Source organism: Gopherus flavomarginatus, chromosome 5 (assembly GCF_025201925.1).
Source record: "Gopherus flavomarginatus isolate rGopFla2 chromosome 5, rGopFla2.mat.asm, whole genome shotgun sequence".
In the NCBI taxonomy this organism is placed as follows: domain Eukaryota; kingdom Metazoa; phylum Chordata; order Testudines; family Testudinidae; genus Gopherus; species Gopherus flavomarginatus.
The window spans coordinates 37,826,627-37,846,530 of record NC_066621.1 but is presented as its reverse complement, the minus strand read 5'-3'; the positions used below and the strand labels follow the sequence as shown (position 1 = coordinate 37,846,530).

General features: G+C 48.6%; 2 protein-coding genes across 2 annotated transcripts in view; both read right to left on the bottom strand.

Moving 5' to 3' along the window:
• Nucleotides 1–19,904, bottom strand: part of LOC127052619 (major centromere autoantigen B-like) — a 362,626-nt gene that overhangs the window by 68,175 nt on the left and 274,547 nt on the right. The window lies entirely within an intron of this gene.
• LOC127052532 (zinc finger protein 92-like) overlaps nucleotides 6,820–19,904 on the bottom strand; it is a 153,186-nt gene continuing 140,101 nt past the window's right edge. The window contains exons 3-7 of the mRNA XM_050956357.1: nucleotides 19,105–19,231; nucleotides 15,576–15,689; nucleotides 13,466–13,862; nucleotides 13,324–13,379; nucleotides 6,820–7,035 (exon numbers count right to left, since the gene is read on the bottom strand). Coding sequence (XP_050812314.1) covers nucleotides 6,914–7,035; nucleotides 13,324–13,379; nucleotides 13,466–13,862; nucleotides 15,576–15,689; nucleotides 19,105–19,231 — 816 coding nt within the window. The 3' untranslated portion in view covers nucleotides 6,820–6,913. The remainder of the gene's footprint in view (nucleotides 7,036–13,323; nucleotides 13,380–13,465; nucleotides 13,863–15,575; nucleotides 15,690–19,104; nucleotides 19,232–19,904) is intronic.

Below are 19,904 nucleotides of genomic sequence, written 5' to 3'. Positions count from 1 at the left end.
CACCAAAACTGGAAGCAGTATTCCAGTATGTCTCACTGATGCCGCATCACCTCCTGTGATGTTATTGACATAATCTGTACCTGTATAGATCACTGTTGCAACCACTGTTCTATATTTGCAGCCAATATTGTGTGGAAGTAGGGCAAGAGTCAGGCTAGCTGTAACCCTAATAACATGAGATTTTCAGAAGTGACGATTGTGTGAGGTGAGTGGGAAAGAACTGTGTGAGATGTTGTTGCGACCTTGTGTCGATAATGAGGAACGTAGACTAGCATTTAAATAGAAGTGAGAAAAATAAGATATCAAGATGACCTATGTATAAACAAAATGCAGCTGTTGCTTATTACTGTAAGCAACAAAAGGTATAAATGCTGCTGTAATTGTTTACCTGTAGAGAGACCTGCCTAGGAGGAGGAAACCCTGTGTCCTAGCAGACTCTCCCCCTCTGTGCAATTGCTTGAGAAAATAAAGTATCTGACTTTGCTGCACCCAACCAAAAAGTGAGAACTAAGTTTTTCTCTGACAATTTGGGGGCTCGTCCGAGATGGCAACACCCACAGAGACACAGGCTGCTGCTATGGATCATTCCGCTTCGAATCCCATGGCGCCACAAGAGAGGTATGAGACCTTTTGAAATTTCTATTGGGGTTTCGGAGGACTGTCCGCGGGGCCATCTGTCCCTGTTGGGCTTACGCCATCTGAACTTTTTGACTGTGCAGCAAGATCAGATGCAGAGCAGTGCTGGGGAATTGTTTCATCGCCCCCCAATAAGGTTAGTGTGAATTGGTGCTGGGGACTTAGTTTTGCCACCCCCAATAAGATAGTTGTATGCAGTGCTGGAGAACTGTTAGTTTGGCCACCCTCACGTAAGGTTAATGCATAAGGGAAATGCATTAGGTGCACTGGTGCTAAGGGGTTACCACCACCTCAGGAGGGGTTGTTACCGCTTCATAAGGGAAAGTGTATTGAGTCTGGACATAAGGTACAGCTGCATCGTCGTATTTAGAATAGAGGCCTTGGTGTGTATGTGTGTATACACAGTGTGAATGAGAGTTGCCAGAAGCCACCCAGAGTATTCTATGAAGCAATAGCTCGTGATCAAAAATATTCTAAGGCAAGCCCAGTAACTCCACCTAGAGGATCTGTAAAAGATCCAACCCACGGTGGGCTGATTCAACCTGGCATTGTCCGGCGAGGAAGCTACCTGGGTCTAGGAGTGTGTGAACCCATCTTCCCTCCAGCTTTTCTCTCTGTGTGCCGATCCCGTGTGAGTGCCCTGTAGTGTGAAATTCTTAGTTTATTAGCCGCTAGCGAACAGGATGTTTTCTCTGTGTGGGATTAAAAAATGGGTGGAGGACAGTCTAAGCATTCCCGCTCACCTCCTAAGGGTGCCCCAGCATATTACATGTACATACACTGTGGTCCTAAAACCTGCAAATATTTAAAAAATTAAAATCTTTAGAAGCATAAAAATCTCCAACATAAGGAATGTAACACAAGCCTGTTCTTAGGGGTAAACCATTATTTTTTGTCAAGGTCCAAAATTGTTGGTCAAGGTCTAGTTGTGGTCCAGATTCCAGTGTAAATAATAATAAAAAATAACAATAATGATGATAATAATAAGTAAAAAGATTTTGGGGTCCATTCAAAAGCAGTTTGGCCCACTGTCTGCCTATTGATTACCCCGCATTGAGTCTGAGAGGTGATTTATCTCCACTCTCTTGGATTTGAAGAGCTGGTTAGTTTTACCCTGGGTATCCCACCAGGCTGACCAAGCCATGTTATCAATGGTGACACTAGGATTGAAGGATTATATCGTATTATAAAAAACTGTAAATAAAGATGTGGTCTGAACGTGAGCATTCTGTAATGAGAGGCTGCTTCCCCCAGCTGAGTTCCGAATGCTCTGCTAGAAATGTTCCTGGGACCCGAGCCCTCCCCAGCAGGAGTGAAAGGAGAAACCCCCAGCTCCATACGTAGCTCCAGGCTGATTCATCAGGGGTGAGGGGAATTGACTTCTTCGCTGCCGAGAAGGCAGCCAGGGCAGTTCTCTGGGGTTCAGGGTGCCCAGCCTGACCCAGCTGCTTCATTGCCCCTGGAGCTCTGCAGGCTTTGACTGTCCCTGAGGCCAGGCTCAAGGAGCTTTCCTAGCGTTGCTGGAAGGGTAGGAATATCCCACTCTGAGGGCCTGAGTTCAGCCATCAGGAAAGGCAGCAGCTTTGCTCCCTCCTTCTAGACAGAGCTCCAAGGCTGTGGTTCTCAGCCAGGGGTCCGGAGCCCCCTGGGGGGCAGCGAGCTGGTCTCAGGGTGGGAGAAATGTACCAGAAAGCAGGGCCGGTGTTCGACTCACTGGACTTCAGGTCAGAAATCTGAAATCTGAGCCATTACAGCTGAGACTGAAGCCAAAGCAACTTAACTTCATGGGATCCCTGTGGGCCCTGCACAATTACTCTGCTGGCTACCTCCTAACAACAGCCCTGGCTTTTAATCTACTGGACATGCAGAAAAACAGTTGTGGCAGCACAGGTGAGCTGTAGAGTTTTTATACCATGTTGGGTGGGGGCCTTAGAAAAAAAAAGGAGAATCCCTGCTCCAGGGAATCCCAGTCACACCTTGATAGAATAGAAAGGCCAGCATAAAAAATAGAGAGGAACAATAAGATACTAAAATGACAACAGCTGGAACTCTCCATTTCTCTCAGTCTTTGGACTGATGGGTACTAAGAGCCGTAGCTACAGTTGAGGAACCAGGCGATCGGACAGCTGGCTCAGCCCTCCATGCTAGTAACTTTCTCACATATAGGGAAATGGGTCAAAATTGGAATTGATGTCATGACTCGCTTCCCAGAGGGGATCAATCTGTCTAAGGCTAGGTCTACACTTCAAACACTGGAAATATTCTTCTGATAACCTAACACTGTCTAGACTGGGGCTCAGGTCACATTAACTACTTCTCTCAGTGGAGAGGACTTTTCACACCCCTGAGAGATGTGGCTATGCCAACACAGCTTTTCAGCAAAGACCAGCCTTTAGATGGCTTATTGACCAGAAAGGCAATGGACTTCAGCCTTTTCCTTCATACTGATGGTTGATGATTGCAGCTTTCTACCTGCTGGACACATCCTATGACTTTTCAAGATTAGCCATCTTTTCCTGTATGACTAACAAAACAAAAAACAAGACAACTTTATTTTCCAAAATAATTCAGATTATCACACAATTAGTTTCTTACTCTTTAACCAATAACTTCACCTATACTTTCATTTTAATAGGTAACAAGAACATATTAAATGATCACAAATTCTTTTCATATATGTTAGTTTTCTTTTAATGCCCATTGCCAACAACTGAACCTTGGCTCAAGTTGTGGTTTGTCCCAACCACTTCTGTGAGTTCATATATCTCAGGATCTTCTGCCATGTGTGTTGGTAGAAGGGGTCTCCAGTGCAGGAATGTCTGCATTATGAGGAAAAATACCTCTCTTTTCACTCTTTTCAATCTTTCAAGGTAGGAGAAGCTAGAGGAGAAATGATGTAAATGTATAAAACACGAGGTAAAACTGTCTGGCCTACACTAAAGACATTTATCAGTAAAAGTATATTGTGCAGCTGTGTGAAAAATTCACACAGCTGAGCAATGTAGTTAGACAGCCCTAACCCCCTGTATAGACAGCGCTACATCAGCAGGAGAGCTTCTCCTGCCAACATAGCTGCCGCCGCTTGCGAAACCTGGACTAATCAAGTTTGACTGCAGAGATCTCTCCCATTGGCTGAGAGACTCTGTAATAGCAGTGCTACAGCAGCACAGCTACATTGGTGCAGCTGTGCCAAGATCAGCTTTATTGTGTAGCCACACAAAACCACGGAATCAGGACTCAACGTGTGTATCCAGAAGTCTGAAATTAGAGCCTGACACATTCATTGCTTCATTGGTTATCATCATTTTTACAGCCTGAAAGTCCTTGTTACCCAATCAGGCAGCCAGTTTGGGATTCACAGGGAAGGAATGTCCTATGAAGCACTCTCTCTTTGGATCCAAATGGTGAAGGATGATTGTTCTCGATCTAACCCTGGTATCCTCTGGAACTGTCATCAGTGACAGAACTAGGAAGTGGAGTGGTATAAACAATTTTCCTTGGGTCATTGGCCACTATAGCTTCCTTTACTGGGATGGAAACCAAGAACCGAGTGTGGACTCTTCCAGCCCCAGTTCTTTCCAAACCCTTGGCCTTGGTTAGAGTAAATTTACACTTCTCTGAAGTGGAATCCTTTAAAAAACCACTCAAAATCTCAGCAGTTTTAGTGAGGAATGGCTTCCCAAAACATGCTCAGCTTTTCTTTAATTTGATGGCACAGGTCCAGGCAAGGGACTGGATACAGGCCTGGATCAGAATCTCTGTTAGTTACCAGAACTGGAGTTTCTATTAAAAAATAATTATTTTTCTGCAGCTATTAGATTTACAAAACTAATTTCATTTTATACACATTTTTAGCATCCACAAAGGCTAAATTCAACAAAAAGCCCACTTCTATTTCCTCAACATCTGTGTCATGAAGGGCATCTCCCATAATATAGGATTAGCTAGGAGAGAGCTTCTGTAGGACCTGGGTTACACATGCTCTGGGAACCAAATACATGGATATTTTGCCTAGTTCAAAATCACTTATCATGGAATTCCCTCCCCAGATCATCTGAGACAATACTGACTTAAACAATTGAACTACACTGTGATCATATGCACTTCCTGCAGTTAGTTGGGGTTCTGCTGTTGTTCACCATTTCTGAGTGGAGATTTTAAATCACTGCTGTTTCTTTGTTAGCATGTCCACTAAATTGGAGAGTTCTCTCCTGTTGACAGAACTCCACTTGAACTTTCTCCATGTTATCATGGAGGGATGGGGAAAAAGCAAAGCTGAAGTGAGAAATGACGACTTTAGCAAATGTCCATTTATCTTAAATTCTCCAATAAATCTGAGTTATATCATATCAAACTGAACTAATATCCAATTGGGTGACCAAACAGCCTCCAGGAAAGATAGAAACCCGCATCACAGAGAGATACAAAACATGACAATGGAAGTGTGAAGTGAAATTCCAGAGCAGGTTACATCTGATTATTCAGAATCAGGACAAGAGGTTCTCCCATCACATTCTCCTCTGATCCATACAAACCTGCTTCACTCAGCACTGTATCAATAGTCAGTTATGTTATTTACAACATTTTCAGTATCCTAGCATCCAACTAATGGGGGGGGGAGGGGAAACCAGCCAACTTGCCATAAGTGGCTTTAGTAATAGATGGAACTGGGGATTTAAATGCCAAATGATCACACTGTGTTTGGGAGCCATTTGAATTCCCCTTCCAGGTCTTTGACACTTTCCTCTCCAGTCATAGTGACTCTGATATAGGATTAAAGAAGTCAAACCATCATCTCCAAGCACAGACAGCTGACAACTCTTCCTCACATGACACTTTGAGAAGTGGATGGATAGAATGTGATGAAGATACCTTTTGTCTGAGCCATGCAGAGGTTAACAGTTATGCAGTGATGGGGAAGAAGAGAAACTGAATCGCTCCATCTACTTCCAGTGTCACAGAGACTGAAATGACACTTTTTCCTGCCCCTGCTCCTCTTTATTTACATATAATTTGAAAAGTTCCCCTTATATCTGCTCTTCATTACAACCAGAGCAATGTAAGAACACTTGGCAATGATACAATCTGAATAATTGGTGACTCTAACAATAACTGTGCAATAGGAGGAATGGTATAAATGTGATGTTCCCTGGTTCCTGATAGGAAGGGAACACTCAAATTACTCATTGGAAAATGGAGTTGATAGAAAGGACAAATCAGTCAACTTCAAAACAGGGTGAATGGCAAAAGGCAAAAATGGGCCACTCATCTGGACAAGCTGAGGGATAACGGTGCTGCAAACAGTTCAAACAGCTTTTAAAAGTTACTCTGTGGGAATCAGGAAAAGTAAAGTGTGGATAGCCTAGAGGTTTTAATGGTGTTCATCTCCCTTGCAGATTCTCTGATGCCTAATATGGGTTGAGTGCCAAGTGAACGTTTCCCCACATTCATTGCATTCATAGGGCTTCTCACCCGTGTGAATTCTCTGATGTTCAGAAAGGGCTGAACTGCTAATGAAGCTTTTCCCACACTCGCTGCATTTATAGGGTCTCTCTCCTGTGTGGATTATCTGATGCGTAATAAGGTGTGAACTGCGACTGAAGCTTTTCCCACACTCACTGCATTCATAGGGTCTCACACCGGTGTGGATATTCTGATGTTCAGAAAGGGCTGAGCTATGAGAGAAGTTTTTCCCACACTCACTGCATTCATAGGGCCTCTCCCCTGTGTGGATTCTATGATGCCTAATAAGGGTCGAGCTGCGATTGAAGGTTTTCCCACACTCACAGCATAGGGTCTCACACCGGCATGGATTTTCTGATGTTCAGAAAGGGCTGAGCTGGTAGTGAAGCTCTCCCCACACTCACGGCATGCATAGGGCCTCTCTCCTGTGTGGATTCTCTGATGTTGAAAAAGGCCTGAGCTACTAGGGAAGCATTTTCCACAATCACTGCATTCATAGGGCCTCTCCCCTGTGTGGATTCTCTGATGTTCAGAAAGGGACGAGCTCTTAGTGAAACATTTTCCACATTCACTGCATAAATTGGGCCTCTCCCCTGTGTGGATTCTCTGATGCTTTATATGGGCTGAGTAATCATGCACGTTTTTCCCACACTCGGTGCATGTATTTTTTCTCTTTCCCATGAGGATTTCCTGCTGGGTTGTGGTTTCCTTGAGGTCCTTCTGAGTTCCTTCACATGAAATTAAGTTACCCACTTTCTCCCCTGGATGGTTTCCCTGCTCTTTCTGATTTGTGCTGAATCTCACAGGATTGTCCTTAATCATGACTCCTGGACACATTCCTTTTTGGTCTTTGCAATAGTACTCTGTATTTATCCACTTGCTCAACATTTTCCTGCCGAGAATTCTGCTCCTCTTTCTCACAATCCATTGCATCACCTGCTGTGATAGAGACAGAAACCTCAGACAGGGATGGAAAGGGAAAGGCCAAACCAAACAAGTGCTGGAGAGAGGTCAAATAAAAATCAGGAACTGAACTCCTCCAAACTCTTTCCCCAAATATAGTTGTAGGATTTTGTGTTTGTATTTTATATCATTTAGAATGAAGGATAAAGAATAAGAATGTAGCATGTATTAAATGTATTAGTGTATGAGCTGATCACATCCTGCCAGCATCCCTTTTTGAGTAACAGCAAGGAATAGCTTCCTCCCTGCTCCCTCCACATGGCTGCAGACCCCTCCCTGCAGCCCCTGGGCAGGGTGGGTCTGTGTCTTGACCCAAGCACCCCTGCAGCCAATGGAAAGCTGCAGGGGCAGTGCCTGAGGGTAGCAGCACATGGAGACTACCCAGCTGCCCTGCCTAGCACCCCAGGTTAGCGCTGCACCCTACCTCTGGCTCCCAAACTCCTTCCCAGAGCCTGCACCCCCTCCCATTCCCAAGCTCCCTCCCAGAGCCTGCACCCCCACCTCCTTCCCACACATCCCCTTCTACCCCAAACTCCCTCCAAGAGCCTGCACCCCTCACCCCTCCTACACCCACTCCTTGCCCAAGCTCAGAGCCTGCACCCCCTCCCTCTGTACTCCCTCCTGTCTCCAAACTCTCTTCCAGAGCCTATACCCCCACCCCAGCCCAGAGCCAGCCTCCAAACTCTGTCCCAGAGCCGGCACCCCTCAGCCCCTCCTGCACACCCAACCCCTGCCCTAGCCTGGATCCTGCACCCAACATCTAAACTCCAACCCAAAGCCTGCACACCAGCCCCCTACCCACACACCTGCTCCTGCACCCAAACTCCCTCCCAGAGCCTGCACCCCAGACCTCCTCCCCCAACCCAAACTCCCTCCCAGAGCCTTAGGCAGGTGGCGGCAGAGTTGGGGGGGCAGGTTCTGAGCACCACCAAAGTTTCTACAAACCTTCCACCCCTGACCCCCGGTCGTAGAAGTGCCAGGCGATAAGGGGGAGGGTTAGAGTCCTCACTCCTACCCATTTGTCGAGGGGAAATTGCATAGGTGAATATACCCTCGGTCGTAGCAGGATCGAGCCCAAAGGATAGGGGGCTTAGTGCTCTGTCAGGCAGAGTTCTTTTTAGTGGGTAGAGACTTTTGTGGGCATGGAAAAGTTATAAAAGTAAAATTCATAAAAAATATGTTTAGGCAGTATTTTCTATGTGAGACTAACTCTGAAGGATATAGGAGTGTGGGAAAACAATGGTAGCACCTGTGTAAGAAATGTTTAAAAGGAAGCAATCCAAAGTTGATACTTTGTTCAAGAGATTACTCCTTTTAAACAGATATAGGAGTTTGGGCAGTGCAGTATTTCTTGTGAATGATATTGTGATGATTTCACAATTTTAAAAGAAATGATTAAGAAAAGGGACCAGGAAGGGTTGGGGCTGGTTGAGGAGCCCACCCTCCGTACTAAATTGGTAGTGGAACAAAGCCTGTGTCCGTGAAAAGGGATGGTTCAGCAAGGAAAGCAGGGTCGGGCCCTGACAAGCAGGTAGGCAACAAATACAAATATTGGCAAACAGATTGGAAGCCCCAAGGACAGAGTGGCAAAAGCAAAAAAAGTTAAGTATAGGCCATGGGGAATTCAGATCCCTGGAACAATACTTGGAATGGTGAAATCTGAGTTGATGAAGGTGTCATTTGGGGAGATATGCAAGCGATTTAAAAAAAAGAGAGTGAGAAGTTCCCTCTGCAGAGGCTGGAGGGAATTAAACAGTTGAAAGTTGTAAAAATGTTAAATAGGAAAAGTGTTATAGAAAGAGAACTCTTGGTTTCTTTGCAGCCATTTTGAAGGGAAACTGGGCCCTTTTCCAAAGGAATGTCTGTAAATAAGCCAGGCAGAGAGAGAATCTGATTGAAATCATTTGACCATGAACAATTTAGTCAAATTTGCTAAAAGAACATAAGGGGTTTCTATTGGAACTTAACCGCCCCCAAATGTATACAAATGTAATCTAGGTACAGCGGTGTAAAAATTAAAGTAGAGTAAGGAATATTAAGGAAAAACAAGTGTGTGTCTAAATCTATTGTGTAAATATGTGGAGCGTTTAGGACCTACAGCAACACTCCCGCTCTGTAAAACTCTTGTTTTGCAGGTTTAAGATGAATTGGTTTGTTTTTAAATAATACCACTACAATCCATTTGAATCTTTCATTCAAAGTTGCAAAACCGAAAACTACTTTTTTCCAGACACAGGTAATTAGTGTTGTTTGGCTTTGATATTTAGCATTTAACCCCTAAGGTATTGTACCTATTGGGTTTCCAGGAAGTGAGCGGGCAGAAGCCTGCCCATTGCTAATGGACCCCGCCCTAGCCTAAGGGGAGGGTCCGCAGGACCTCAGAACCCAACTGATTCTGGGGGACAACTAATAAAAGAACAGGGACACTTAAGGTACTGTATCTATCGGGTATCCAGGAGGTGGGCAGGCGGAAGCCCGCCCACTGCTAAAGGATCCCCCCCCAGCCTAAGGGGAGGATCCACAGGACCTCAGAACCCAACTGATTCCGGGGGACAACTAATAAAAGAACAGGGACACTTAAGGTACTGTAGTGGAGTGGTCACCCGCTCCAGCATGGGAAGGGTTAAAGCCAGCCCTGGGAGAGGCTGACACCGGCTGACAGAGGACGCTAGGGAGGCTGGAAGCTAATTCCCCAAGATGACCAGCATGAGGCACCACTGGGTGAGTCGGCGCCTGGTAACAGGTACCTTAATGCTTTATAAGTTTAACCCTAACCCTAAAGACATTTTGGGCTGTATAAGTAGGGGCATTGCCAGCAGACCGAGGGACGTGATTGTTCCCCTCTATTCGACATTGGTGAGGCCTCATCTGGAATACTGTGTCCAGTTTTGGGCCCCACACTACAAGAAGGATGTGGAAAAATTGGAAAGAGTCCAGCAGAGGGCAACAAAAATGATTAGGGGGCTGGGGCACATGACTTATGAGGAGAGGCTGAGGGAACTGGGATTGTTTAGTCTGCAGCAGAGATGGATGAGGGGGGATTTGATATCTGCTTTCAACCATCTGAAAGGGTGTTTCAAGAGGATGGATCTAGACTGTTTTCAGTGGCCCCAGATGAGAGAACAAGGAGTAATGGTCTGAAGTTCCAGTGGGGGAGGTTTAGGTTGGATATTAGGAAACACTGTTTCACTAGGGGATGTGAAGCACTGGAATGGGTTCCCTAGGGAGGTGGTGGAATCTCCTTCCTTAGAGGTTTTTAAGGTCAGGCTTGACAAAGCCCTGGCTGGGATGATTTAGTTGGGGATTGGTCCTGCTTTGAGCAGGGGGTTGGACTAGATACCTCCTGAGGTCCCTTCCAACCCTGATATTCTATGATTTTATGATTCTGTGCTTGGTCGTTGTCTGTGCAGAGTCTTGCACAACAGGGGCCTGACCTCAGTCGGTGACTCTGCAACTCCTGGCATTACAGGATCCCTGATTTTGTTTGGGGTCCCTGCAACATCTGGCAAAATGTGGGGCCAGGATCTCTGTCAGGGTCTGTGCCATGCTCAGTAAAGTGGTGGGACATGATCTGGGTTGGGGTCAGTGCAGGGCCAGGGCCAGGCCCAGGCCCAACGGGGACACAGATCTCAGTCGAGGCCTCTGAAGTGTCCAGCACAACGGAGGCAGAAATCTGTGCCACAGTCGTGCAGTGCCTGGAACAAGGGGGGCTGTGATCTCAGTCCAGGTCTCTGTTTTACCTGGCACAATGGGGGGCCTGATGTCAGATGGGGTCTCTACAGTGCCCAGCACAACAGGACCCAGATCTTACTTGGGGTCTCTGCAGCTCCAGGAAAAACAAGGTCTCTGATTTTGTTTGCTCTGTTTGCAGCACCTGGCACAATGGGAGCCTGATTTCACTTCGTGCTGATGCAGGGTCTGGCACAACAGGGCCTGGAGCTCAGTCAGGGTCACTATAGCACCCGGCACAACAAAGTCCCTTCTCTCTCTAGGGGTCTGTGCAGTTCCTTGCATAATCAGTGCCCCAAACTCGGTCAGGGTTTGTGCAGTCCCCGGCACACCCGGGGACCTGATCTCAGGCAAGGCCTGAGCCACAGTCAGTACAATAAGAGCCCTGATCTCAGTCACACACCTGGGGAGAAAAGTGGGAAGATTTTCAAGAATTTGATATCAGTATTTCAGAACTGAGGAGAAAATGGGGAACAAACTAAATATTTGCCAATATAAAGAGAAGCATCAACATCTAGGAAGGTTTTACGTCACTATTCAACAGTTGAAGAGAAAAGAGTGGAAATCTGAGGGCATTATACAGCGATATTGAAACAACAACAGAATGGGATGGATTCTTCTTGTCTCACATTCATGTGGCCAGCAGGGAGCCCTAGGTGATGTCGCTTTCACAGGGGAAAGGGGTGGGACTAGAGCCAGAAGGTCACTGGCTGTGGGGAGTGGCCGGCAGTGGGGTCTGGGAATGTGATAAGCAGGTGATGTGGGGGGGAAGGGCTGCTGGGCTGGGCACAGTGGGGGAGGGGAAGTAGCTGGGATTGGGAAAGCTGGGGCTCGGCCGTCTCCCTGGGGGGCACTTGCTCCTCTCTTCCCTTCACTCAGGGGAACGATTTCCCACCTAACCAAGGACAAATCACTGCAGGTAAAAATGGGGGCGGGGAAACACCCTAAACCTGAGATCTGAACTAGACATTGGGGAAATGGAGAGAAAATGGGGCACAATCAGGGGAGGAGAACAGGGAACTTCTCACAGATTTGGGGGAAGGGCGGGGTCACCATGGATGTTGCTTGTTGCTCTCTAGAGAGAAAGGGGGCAGGACAGGAGAGGATGGGGGAGGTCCCCATGGGAGGGGGCAGCAATAAATCCGAGGGGATTTCAGCCCCCCCACCTTTCTCTCCCTGCTCCTCGGGGGGAGGGGGGCCTCACCGGCTCGTCTCCTCCCCTGGCCAAGTCTGGGCTGCACAGACATTTTCCATCTGCCCCTTTGCCAGGTCTCCCCTACTCACCCCAGTTTCGCTCCTCCCCCACCCGGCAGCTCCCACCCAGCCCCACGCAGGGACCCCAGTGGGGCTAGTGCCTTCCTTCCCGGGATCCCCCGTGGGGCCCTACCTGGAGCCTCCTGGCGCCTTCCCACTTCTAACATGAACTCTCGTGCCCCAGGGTGCCAAGGACTGTGGACAGGGGCTGCTCACTGAATGGAGGAAGCCTCAGCCCTGGGGTCTCTGGCTCTACTGCTCCCAGGGGTCTGGGCAGCACCTCTAGGAATGCGCACACACCCCCGCCCCGGGTCCGATCAGTCCACCCGCCCCGTGTCCTGCATCCTCTCAGCCAGTGCCAGGGCCTCCAGAGGGAGCAACCGGCCCTGGCAGCCAAGGAGACCTCTACCCTGCTGCTGGATATGGGGTGGGGGCTCACATAGTCTCCTGGCTAAGGGGTGAGTCCAGGGGCAGGTGTCAGGCAGCAGGTCATGTGCATTTCCGAGTTTCTGATCTAGAAACACCTGCGTGTCCCAGCGCCCTGTGACTAAGGCTGGCTTGAGAGTGTCTCCTTTGTACCAGAGAATTACAAAATAAATCCAAGGAAAGGTAAACGCTGCAGGCACCTTTCAGTGCATGGTGCATAGAGCAGTGAGTACAAGTCAGTGCCTGTATGGAAATTTATTTTGGACTGACATTGTTGGTGCTTTTTCTGCAGCCTGTTGTAAAACTAGTTAGCTATCTAGACTAGCTGATGGTCCCCCTGGAATACTTCTGTGTACCCCCTGGTATACGTGTACCCCTGGTTGTGAACCACTGACGTAGGGGAACCCAGGCCCACCCACCGTCCCGGCTTCCAACCCCATATTGGGTCTAGCTGGGAAGCTGGTCTGGCTTTGCTCACCTCGCATCAGCCTCAAGTCAGCTTCACTAGGTCACCACCTCCTACCATGGCTCTGTAGGCAAGAGTCAGATAGGAAGTCTCCTCTCAGGTGTAAAAGCAGCGACGGCTCCATGAAGGGTCGGTGCTGACGGAGCAATGATTGACACTTTCTCTAATCTCCTTTTCAGATTTTGGCCCATTTTCTCTCTAATTCTCCAATGTTCATTTAACAATCTCCCCACAACTGCCAATCACCTGCCTGCCCCTGCTGCTGCCTCCTCCCCACTGAGTGAAGCTTTTCCCGCACTCACTGTATTCACAGGGTCGCTCTCCTGTTTGGATGGTCTGATGAGAGATAAGAGTTGATCTCTGAGTGAAGCTTTTCCTGCACTCACAGCATTCATAGGGTTGCTCTCCTGTGTGGATCCTCAGATGCTTAGTAAGGTTTGAGCTACGAGTGAAGCTTTTCCCGCACTCGCTGCATTCATATGGGCTCTCTCTCCTGTGTGTATTCGCTGATGTCTAATAAGGGCTGACATATGATTGAAGTTTTTCCCACACTCACTGCATTCATAGGGTCTCTCTTTCGTGTGGATTATTTCATGTCGAATAAGGGCTGAGCGGCAATTGAAGTTCTTCCCACACTCACTGCATGTATACTCTCTCATTTCCGTGAGGATTTTCTCCTGAGATGTAGTTTCCTTGAGGTCCTTGTGAGTTCCCTGACAATTAATGGGTTCATCCACTTTCTCCTCTGAGTGGTTTCCCTGCTCTCTCTTTGGTCTGGGGTAACTTTCATCAGCTTTTCCCAGCTCGTGGCACCTGGACACATTCCCTTTGGATCTTTGCAGTAATTCCCCATGCGCTTCGGCTAGCTCAGCATCTTCCTGGTGAGGATTCTGCTCCTCACTCTCCCTCACCACCCCATCATCTGCTAGAAGAGAAGAGATATCTCAGAATTGGGGATGGAAAGGCAGAGAGCAAACCCAAGTGCTGGAGAGACAGAAAATAAAAATCATGGACTGAATTCCCCCAAACTCTTCCCCACACGAGAGGGTGGAGGGGATCAATTCTGCTCCACACCCAGGACCGGCCTTTAAGGTGGGCTGTACGGGTGCCCCATCCAAGGAGGTGCCGGGCATAAGGTTTGGATTCCCACCTGACCTGCTGCCGAGAGGCTCGCTGGGCTGTTGGAGGTAGCGTGGCAGGCAAGAGAGCAGCAGCATTTGGGAGGAAGAGAGACCAGAGCTTCAGGGGGCCATTGGATGACCAGCCGTCAGAGCTAGGTGACTGCTCTGGAGCAGAGGGGCCTCTCCTCCACCCTGCTCCACGTGTGCAGCTGCTGCTGTTCCTGTCTTTCCCCCTCCCACCACACACACACACACACACACACACACTCGCTGTTCACCCCTGGAGTCGCCCCTGTCCACTCCTGACTGGGAGCATCCTCCTGACTGCTCTGCAGGTGGGAGGTGCTGATTGATGGCAGGGTGCCCCCCTCTCCCCCACCCAGGTACCCAATCTCCACTGAGCTGGGGTGATGGGACAGGGGGAATCTGTGTGTGTTGCTGCCTCTCTGGGGCCGGAGCTGCTGGCAGCTGCTTGTGTCTGAACAAGCCTAGTTCAGGCTTCTGACCCTGAGAGCTTTCTTAAAGAGACAGCGCACTCACTCACTCAGGCACACACACTTTCCTTCACACACACTCTTCAACATACACACACTCCTTCATATCCTCCCCTCAATACACACACACACACACACACCCCAGGGTTCCCTGCATCCACGTCCTTCTTCACCTGGGATGTGCTGAGGCATCAGGAGCTGCTGCTCTCCTGCCGTCTCCTTATGCAGCCTGCAGGGAAAGTGACCTGGGTGCAGGAAGACCTGACATCACTCCTTGCTCCCCTCTCCCAGCCCCCCAGGACTGCAGGGTGGTGGGGAGCAGCAGTCCAGTGTGGGAGCAAGCAGCAATGCCAGCTGCTTTGTGCATCCAGATCAGGTTCCCCACTTGGGTGCAGGAGGATGCAAGGGGTTGGGGCAAAGGGGGCACAGTGCCAGGGTTGGGGGCTCAGGAAGGGGCAGGGGTTGGGGTGAAGGGGGTATACACCATGCAGGGGTCCAGGGTGCAGGAGGGAGGTGCAGGGGCTATGAGTGAAAGGGGCACAGTGGAGGAATTAGGGGCACAGGAGGGAGGGAAAGGGGTTAGGGTGAAAGGGCACAGTGCAGGGCTTAGGGGCACAGGAGGGGCAGGAGGGGGCAGAAGTTAGGAGTGAAGGGGTGCAGGAGGGGGAGCAGGTATTTGGACGAAGGGGGCACAGTGCAGGGGCTAGGGGGGAAGGGAGGGTGGGGAGCCTGGGGAGCCCATGGGGGACAGAAGGAATGGAGGGTGCCATGCCCATGGGAGCCAGGGGACCAAAATGCAAGTTTTCCCAGGGTCCCATTTTCCCAAGGCCAGCCCTGTCCACATCCCATCCAAACCCTCAATAGGAAGGGAGGGAGCTCCAGCCAAGGTGTCAATCATCATCTGTAGGAAGCCAGGAGTGAGATCTGCTGGGGACTGTCCTGAGCTCACAAAGTCTGTGTGGGGAATTCCAGCTGGTTCTCTCAGGCATGTACAGTTTCTGGGTTGGTTCAATGTTTCCTCACCTGTGCAGGGACTTCTCAGGATCTCACTTTCCTCTGAACCAGGGAGATCCAGGACCCATGGCTCTTCCCCTCCTTCCAGCTGGGAGATCACATAGGGTTTGGAAACTGGAAACCCTGCTCAAGGGAAAGAAAACAAGGGAGATCAGGGGAATTCATAGGCCATTTGTCATAAAAACAAAACATTCTATTAGTTTAAGCCCGGTCTATTTTAAACCAGCAAAATCCCAGGGCCAGCTCCCCAGGTGCTCAGAGGGGCAGAACACTCTGCTTATGAGAGACTTAACTATCCCCATCTTTGCTGGGAACACACACAGCCAGACACTCATTATCAAAGAGGCTCCTAAAACACGGAGACTGGAACTACATGTCCCAGAAAGTGAAGACTCCAGACAGAGGGAAAGTCTCCCTGGCGCTGCTTCTAACTGACAGAGAGGTCCAGAGACAATGGGAGAGTCCTGGGGAAGCTGGGAACAGTAAGCATGGGCTGGTGGGGTTCAGTGGAATAAGGAACAGGAAGGGCAGGGATATCACTGAATGCAGGATCTCAGCAGCATTAGATGTCAGGAAAGCACATACTGAGGCATTAGGGAACCTAGTGTGTCAGGTGTAAAGGGAGCGAGTATAAAAAACACTTAGTGGAGAAAGCTGGCAAATTAGATGGTGTAGTTCAGGAGCCACAGATTAATTCTTCTGCCAAAGGAGAATGTGAAAAATAACAATCAGGCCATGTGACTTCAGAAGGGACAGATTCGAAGACCCAAAGAGCATGCAGGGAAGAGAGACTGCAGCTCTTGGAGGAAGGGATGGAAAAGGAAGAGTGTCCATGGTTCATGAAGCCAATTAGTTCATTTTATCATTGTTATGGTCATCTCATATGTTATTTCAAATGTAATCATTGTGTACTAAATAGATTTAAATTGTAGGAATAGACAGAAGTAAGACAGGTAGAGCCCTGCATGGATACAAAATTTGTATCCACGTCTGATCTGTGATCTGCAAAAGTGGTCCATGGATATCTGCAGATTTTCAGGACTCTAGGTACAAAATTTGTACCTGCAGCTGATCTGCAAAAATGATCCACAGTCTCCACCGGGAGACATGATCTAAGCAAAGGGCTAAGGCAATGAATCATAAAATCTTCTAACATAGGGCTGGAAGGGACCTCGAGAGGTCATCTACTCCATTCCCATTGCCCTGCGGCAGGATCAGGTATAAGTATGCCATAAGTTTGTCTGACCTGTTCTTAAAACCCTCCCGGGACAAGGATTCCACAATCTCTCTTTGTAATCTATTCCAGTACTTCCTTATCTTATAGCTGGAAAGTTTTCTGTATTACCCACCCTCAACCTCCCTTGCAGCAGATGAAGCCAATTACTTCTCCTTCTACCTTCAGTGCACACGACGAACAATTAATCACTGTCCTCTTATAACAACCCTTGACATATTTGAAGACTGTTCTCAGGTCCCCCTTCACTCTTTTCTCAAAACTAAACATGCCCAGTTCTTTCAACCTTCCCTCATAGGTCATGTTTGAGGACCAGGAGGTAGCTTTTTCCTTCTAAATGGAGATGTGCAAAGTGAGGTCAGAGAAAAGGATGTTTGAGTAAATGAGACAGGAGAGGATGACAAGAGCTCTAGCTGTGCGGATGCATAGGAAAGGCCAGATGTTAGGGAAGTTATGCAAAAAGAAAATGCAAGGTGTAGGCATAGGTTGGATGGGAGGCCCCAGAGGGAGCTCGGTGACAAAGGTATTGCAGTTATGAGTGACAGGCAGGACAATGGTGCTGTTTGTGGTGGTAGAAAAAGAAGGTGGGGGGAGGGCCTGGGGGGAAATATTAAGAGCTTTGCTTCAGCTGTTGATCTTGAGCTGATGGCTGGACACCATTGAGGAGATGAGAGAGAGAGAGAGAGGCTGAGATTTCAGATGGGACAGAAGGAGACAGGTCAGGAGCAGAGAGGTAGAACTGTGAGTTAGGAGCACAGAGATGGTAGTTGAATATGTGTGTGCGGATGCGATTACCCAGAAATAAGGTACAGAGGAAGAAAAGAAGGGGACCCAGGACAGAGCCCCATGGAACCTAAACAGGAAGTTGGAATGGGGGAGAGCCGGATCATCCTAAGGACACTCTAATGCAGCAACTGGAGAAGGAGGCTGTGACTCATCATGGACCTCTTGATGCCACCTGGCAGAGGGCACAGGGTGCCTAATGTTTTACTGGGATCCCGCAGACCAGGTACACATATATTAGTTCACCTAAAGGTGGCAGGTCAGGTGTCTGTCAAGGAACTAGTTAGGTAGGTCTCAGGTAGCTGTTAAAAACTTTGCCAGTCCAGCACTGTTGTTTAAGGCTGTGAAAAAGTGCACACACGCATGCACACACACGCACACCATCCAACATAGCTCTGCTAGCAAAAGCTCAATTATAGACACAGCTAGAGTGGCAAAAGTGTCCATTTTTAAAAACAGAAAACTAAATGCTCATAAGCTACATTAATGCAGAGTTAAAGTTGCCCAGTGCTGTCTCCTGCCTTGCACCGTATGGACAGTGACTAAACTTAAACGTCTGCAAACCGGGAAATGAGAAGTTAATGTAAATGCCCCCCTTCAATGCAACCTTAACTTTGCCCCCAACCTTTAACCCTGCAGCTATCAAGAACCACTGAGGATGGTTCTGTGTGGGCCATGCAAAAGTTAACAAATTGCCACAGGAACTCAGGTATTCGGCTCAATGCAGCAGTAACGGGATGAATTCTATGGTCTGTGGTATAAAGTGACTATTAGGTCATCTACTCTGACATCCAGCTGGCCTTCAAAGCTATGAACCTATAATCGATCCGAGGAAAGACTAAGAGAACGTGCCATTGTCTGTGTTGTGTTCACAGATGGGAATCCCAGCATCTATTCGCATGCCTCCAGCTGTGGGCACTGGGTCAGCTGTAACTGGCTGATGGAGGGATTGGTTGGAGCAGCTGGGCACAGCTGTGCCTGTGCTATGCAGAGAGGTGCATGTGAAACTTGGGGGGACAATTCTGCCCATTTCCGTGCTGAGTGTTGTAGGCTTTGTCAGCAAAGATGCCCAAGGGTGTCTTCTTGCCATAGGGATTGTCAGCACCCTGGTGGCGTATGTTCGAGTGATCTGTGGGGCTTAGTGAGGGGTAAGTGAAGGGAGTGACTCAAAAGGAAAACAAAGGTTGAGGGCAAAGGGGTGCTAACACTTTACAAGTCTCAGATGGTTTGTGTACAGGAGGTTCAGTACTGGAGAGCAGGCTGAGGGGCGGAAGCTTCTGTTTGCCACGACGGAGATGAACCCAAATATTATCGTAGCAAGGAGAAGTTGTTAGACTTTCTGCTGTACCGCTCTGTTCCCAGAGTGCTCTGTAACAGAGGAGGGGAGAGGGCTAGTGTGTGTGTCTCTGGCATGTTGGAATGATGATGAAACAGGGCAGAGCAGAGGTGGCATTGTGAGAGTGGCGTGAACCTTATCTCTTTATTTCCTCTTCTAAGAACTGAGGGGATGGGAATCCTTACCCAGTGAGGTCACGTTCTCATAGTTCTCCTGCATAACGTCTCTGTAGAGGGCTCTCTGAGTGGGGTCCAGCAGAGCCCCCTCTTCCCTGGTGAAATACACAGCCACCTCCTCAAAGGTCACCGGCCCCTGAAAGAGCAAGAGTCCAACACTAGGTACCTAATTCCCCAGTCACAACCCCACTATTCATGGGGGAGAGGAACCAATCAAATGAAAGCTCTGAGAGAGAAACAGTCAGCAGAGTCCTACCCCCATACTTCTGAGAGCAGACAAGGGGCATCATGGTGAGAGAAAAAAGAGAGAGCCCCTTGTCTCTGCCAGCAGATCCATCACACACCTACTAGCCAGAGGCTGATACAACCCCATGTAGGAAACCATCACCCTCTCCACTGCCAGCAGCTGAATGTGAGGGGCTGGGACATCTTCCCTTCACCTTCCTACATCTTTCCATGTCACACTAGCCTCTGGCTAGCAGGTTGACAGTTCAGCACCGGAAGTCTGGTCAGTTTTCCCCGCCTTGCTCAGGAGGTTGGTTTCTCTATTTCCTGTGTCAAAATTGGGGAATTTTCTCCCCCAGGATCCAAGCGTTTGTTCTGAGGATCTAGGCCCATGTTAAACAAGTCCCAACAGATTTGTCACACTCTGTCCCCCTTCCTTTCTTCACCCAGGGTATTCCCTGCCCCCTCCAGACCTAAGTCTCCAGAAGTTGCCACCTCTTCAGTATTTACTGCCCCTCTCCCTCCAGCAGGAACCCACCAGCAACCCCCCAATAACCCCTACCTGAGCTGGCTCCACAGCAGCC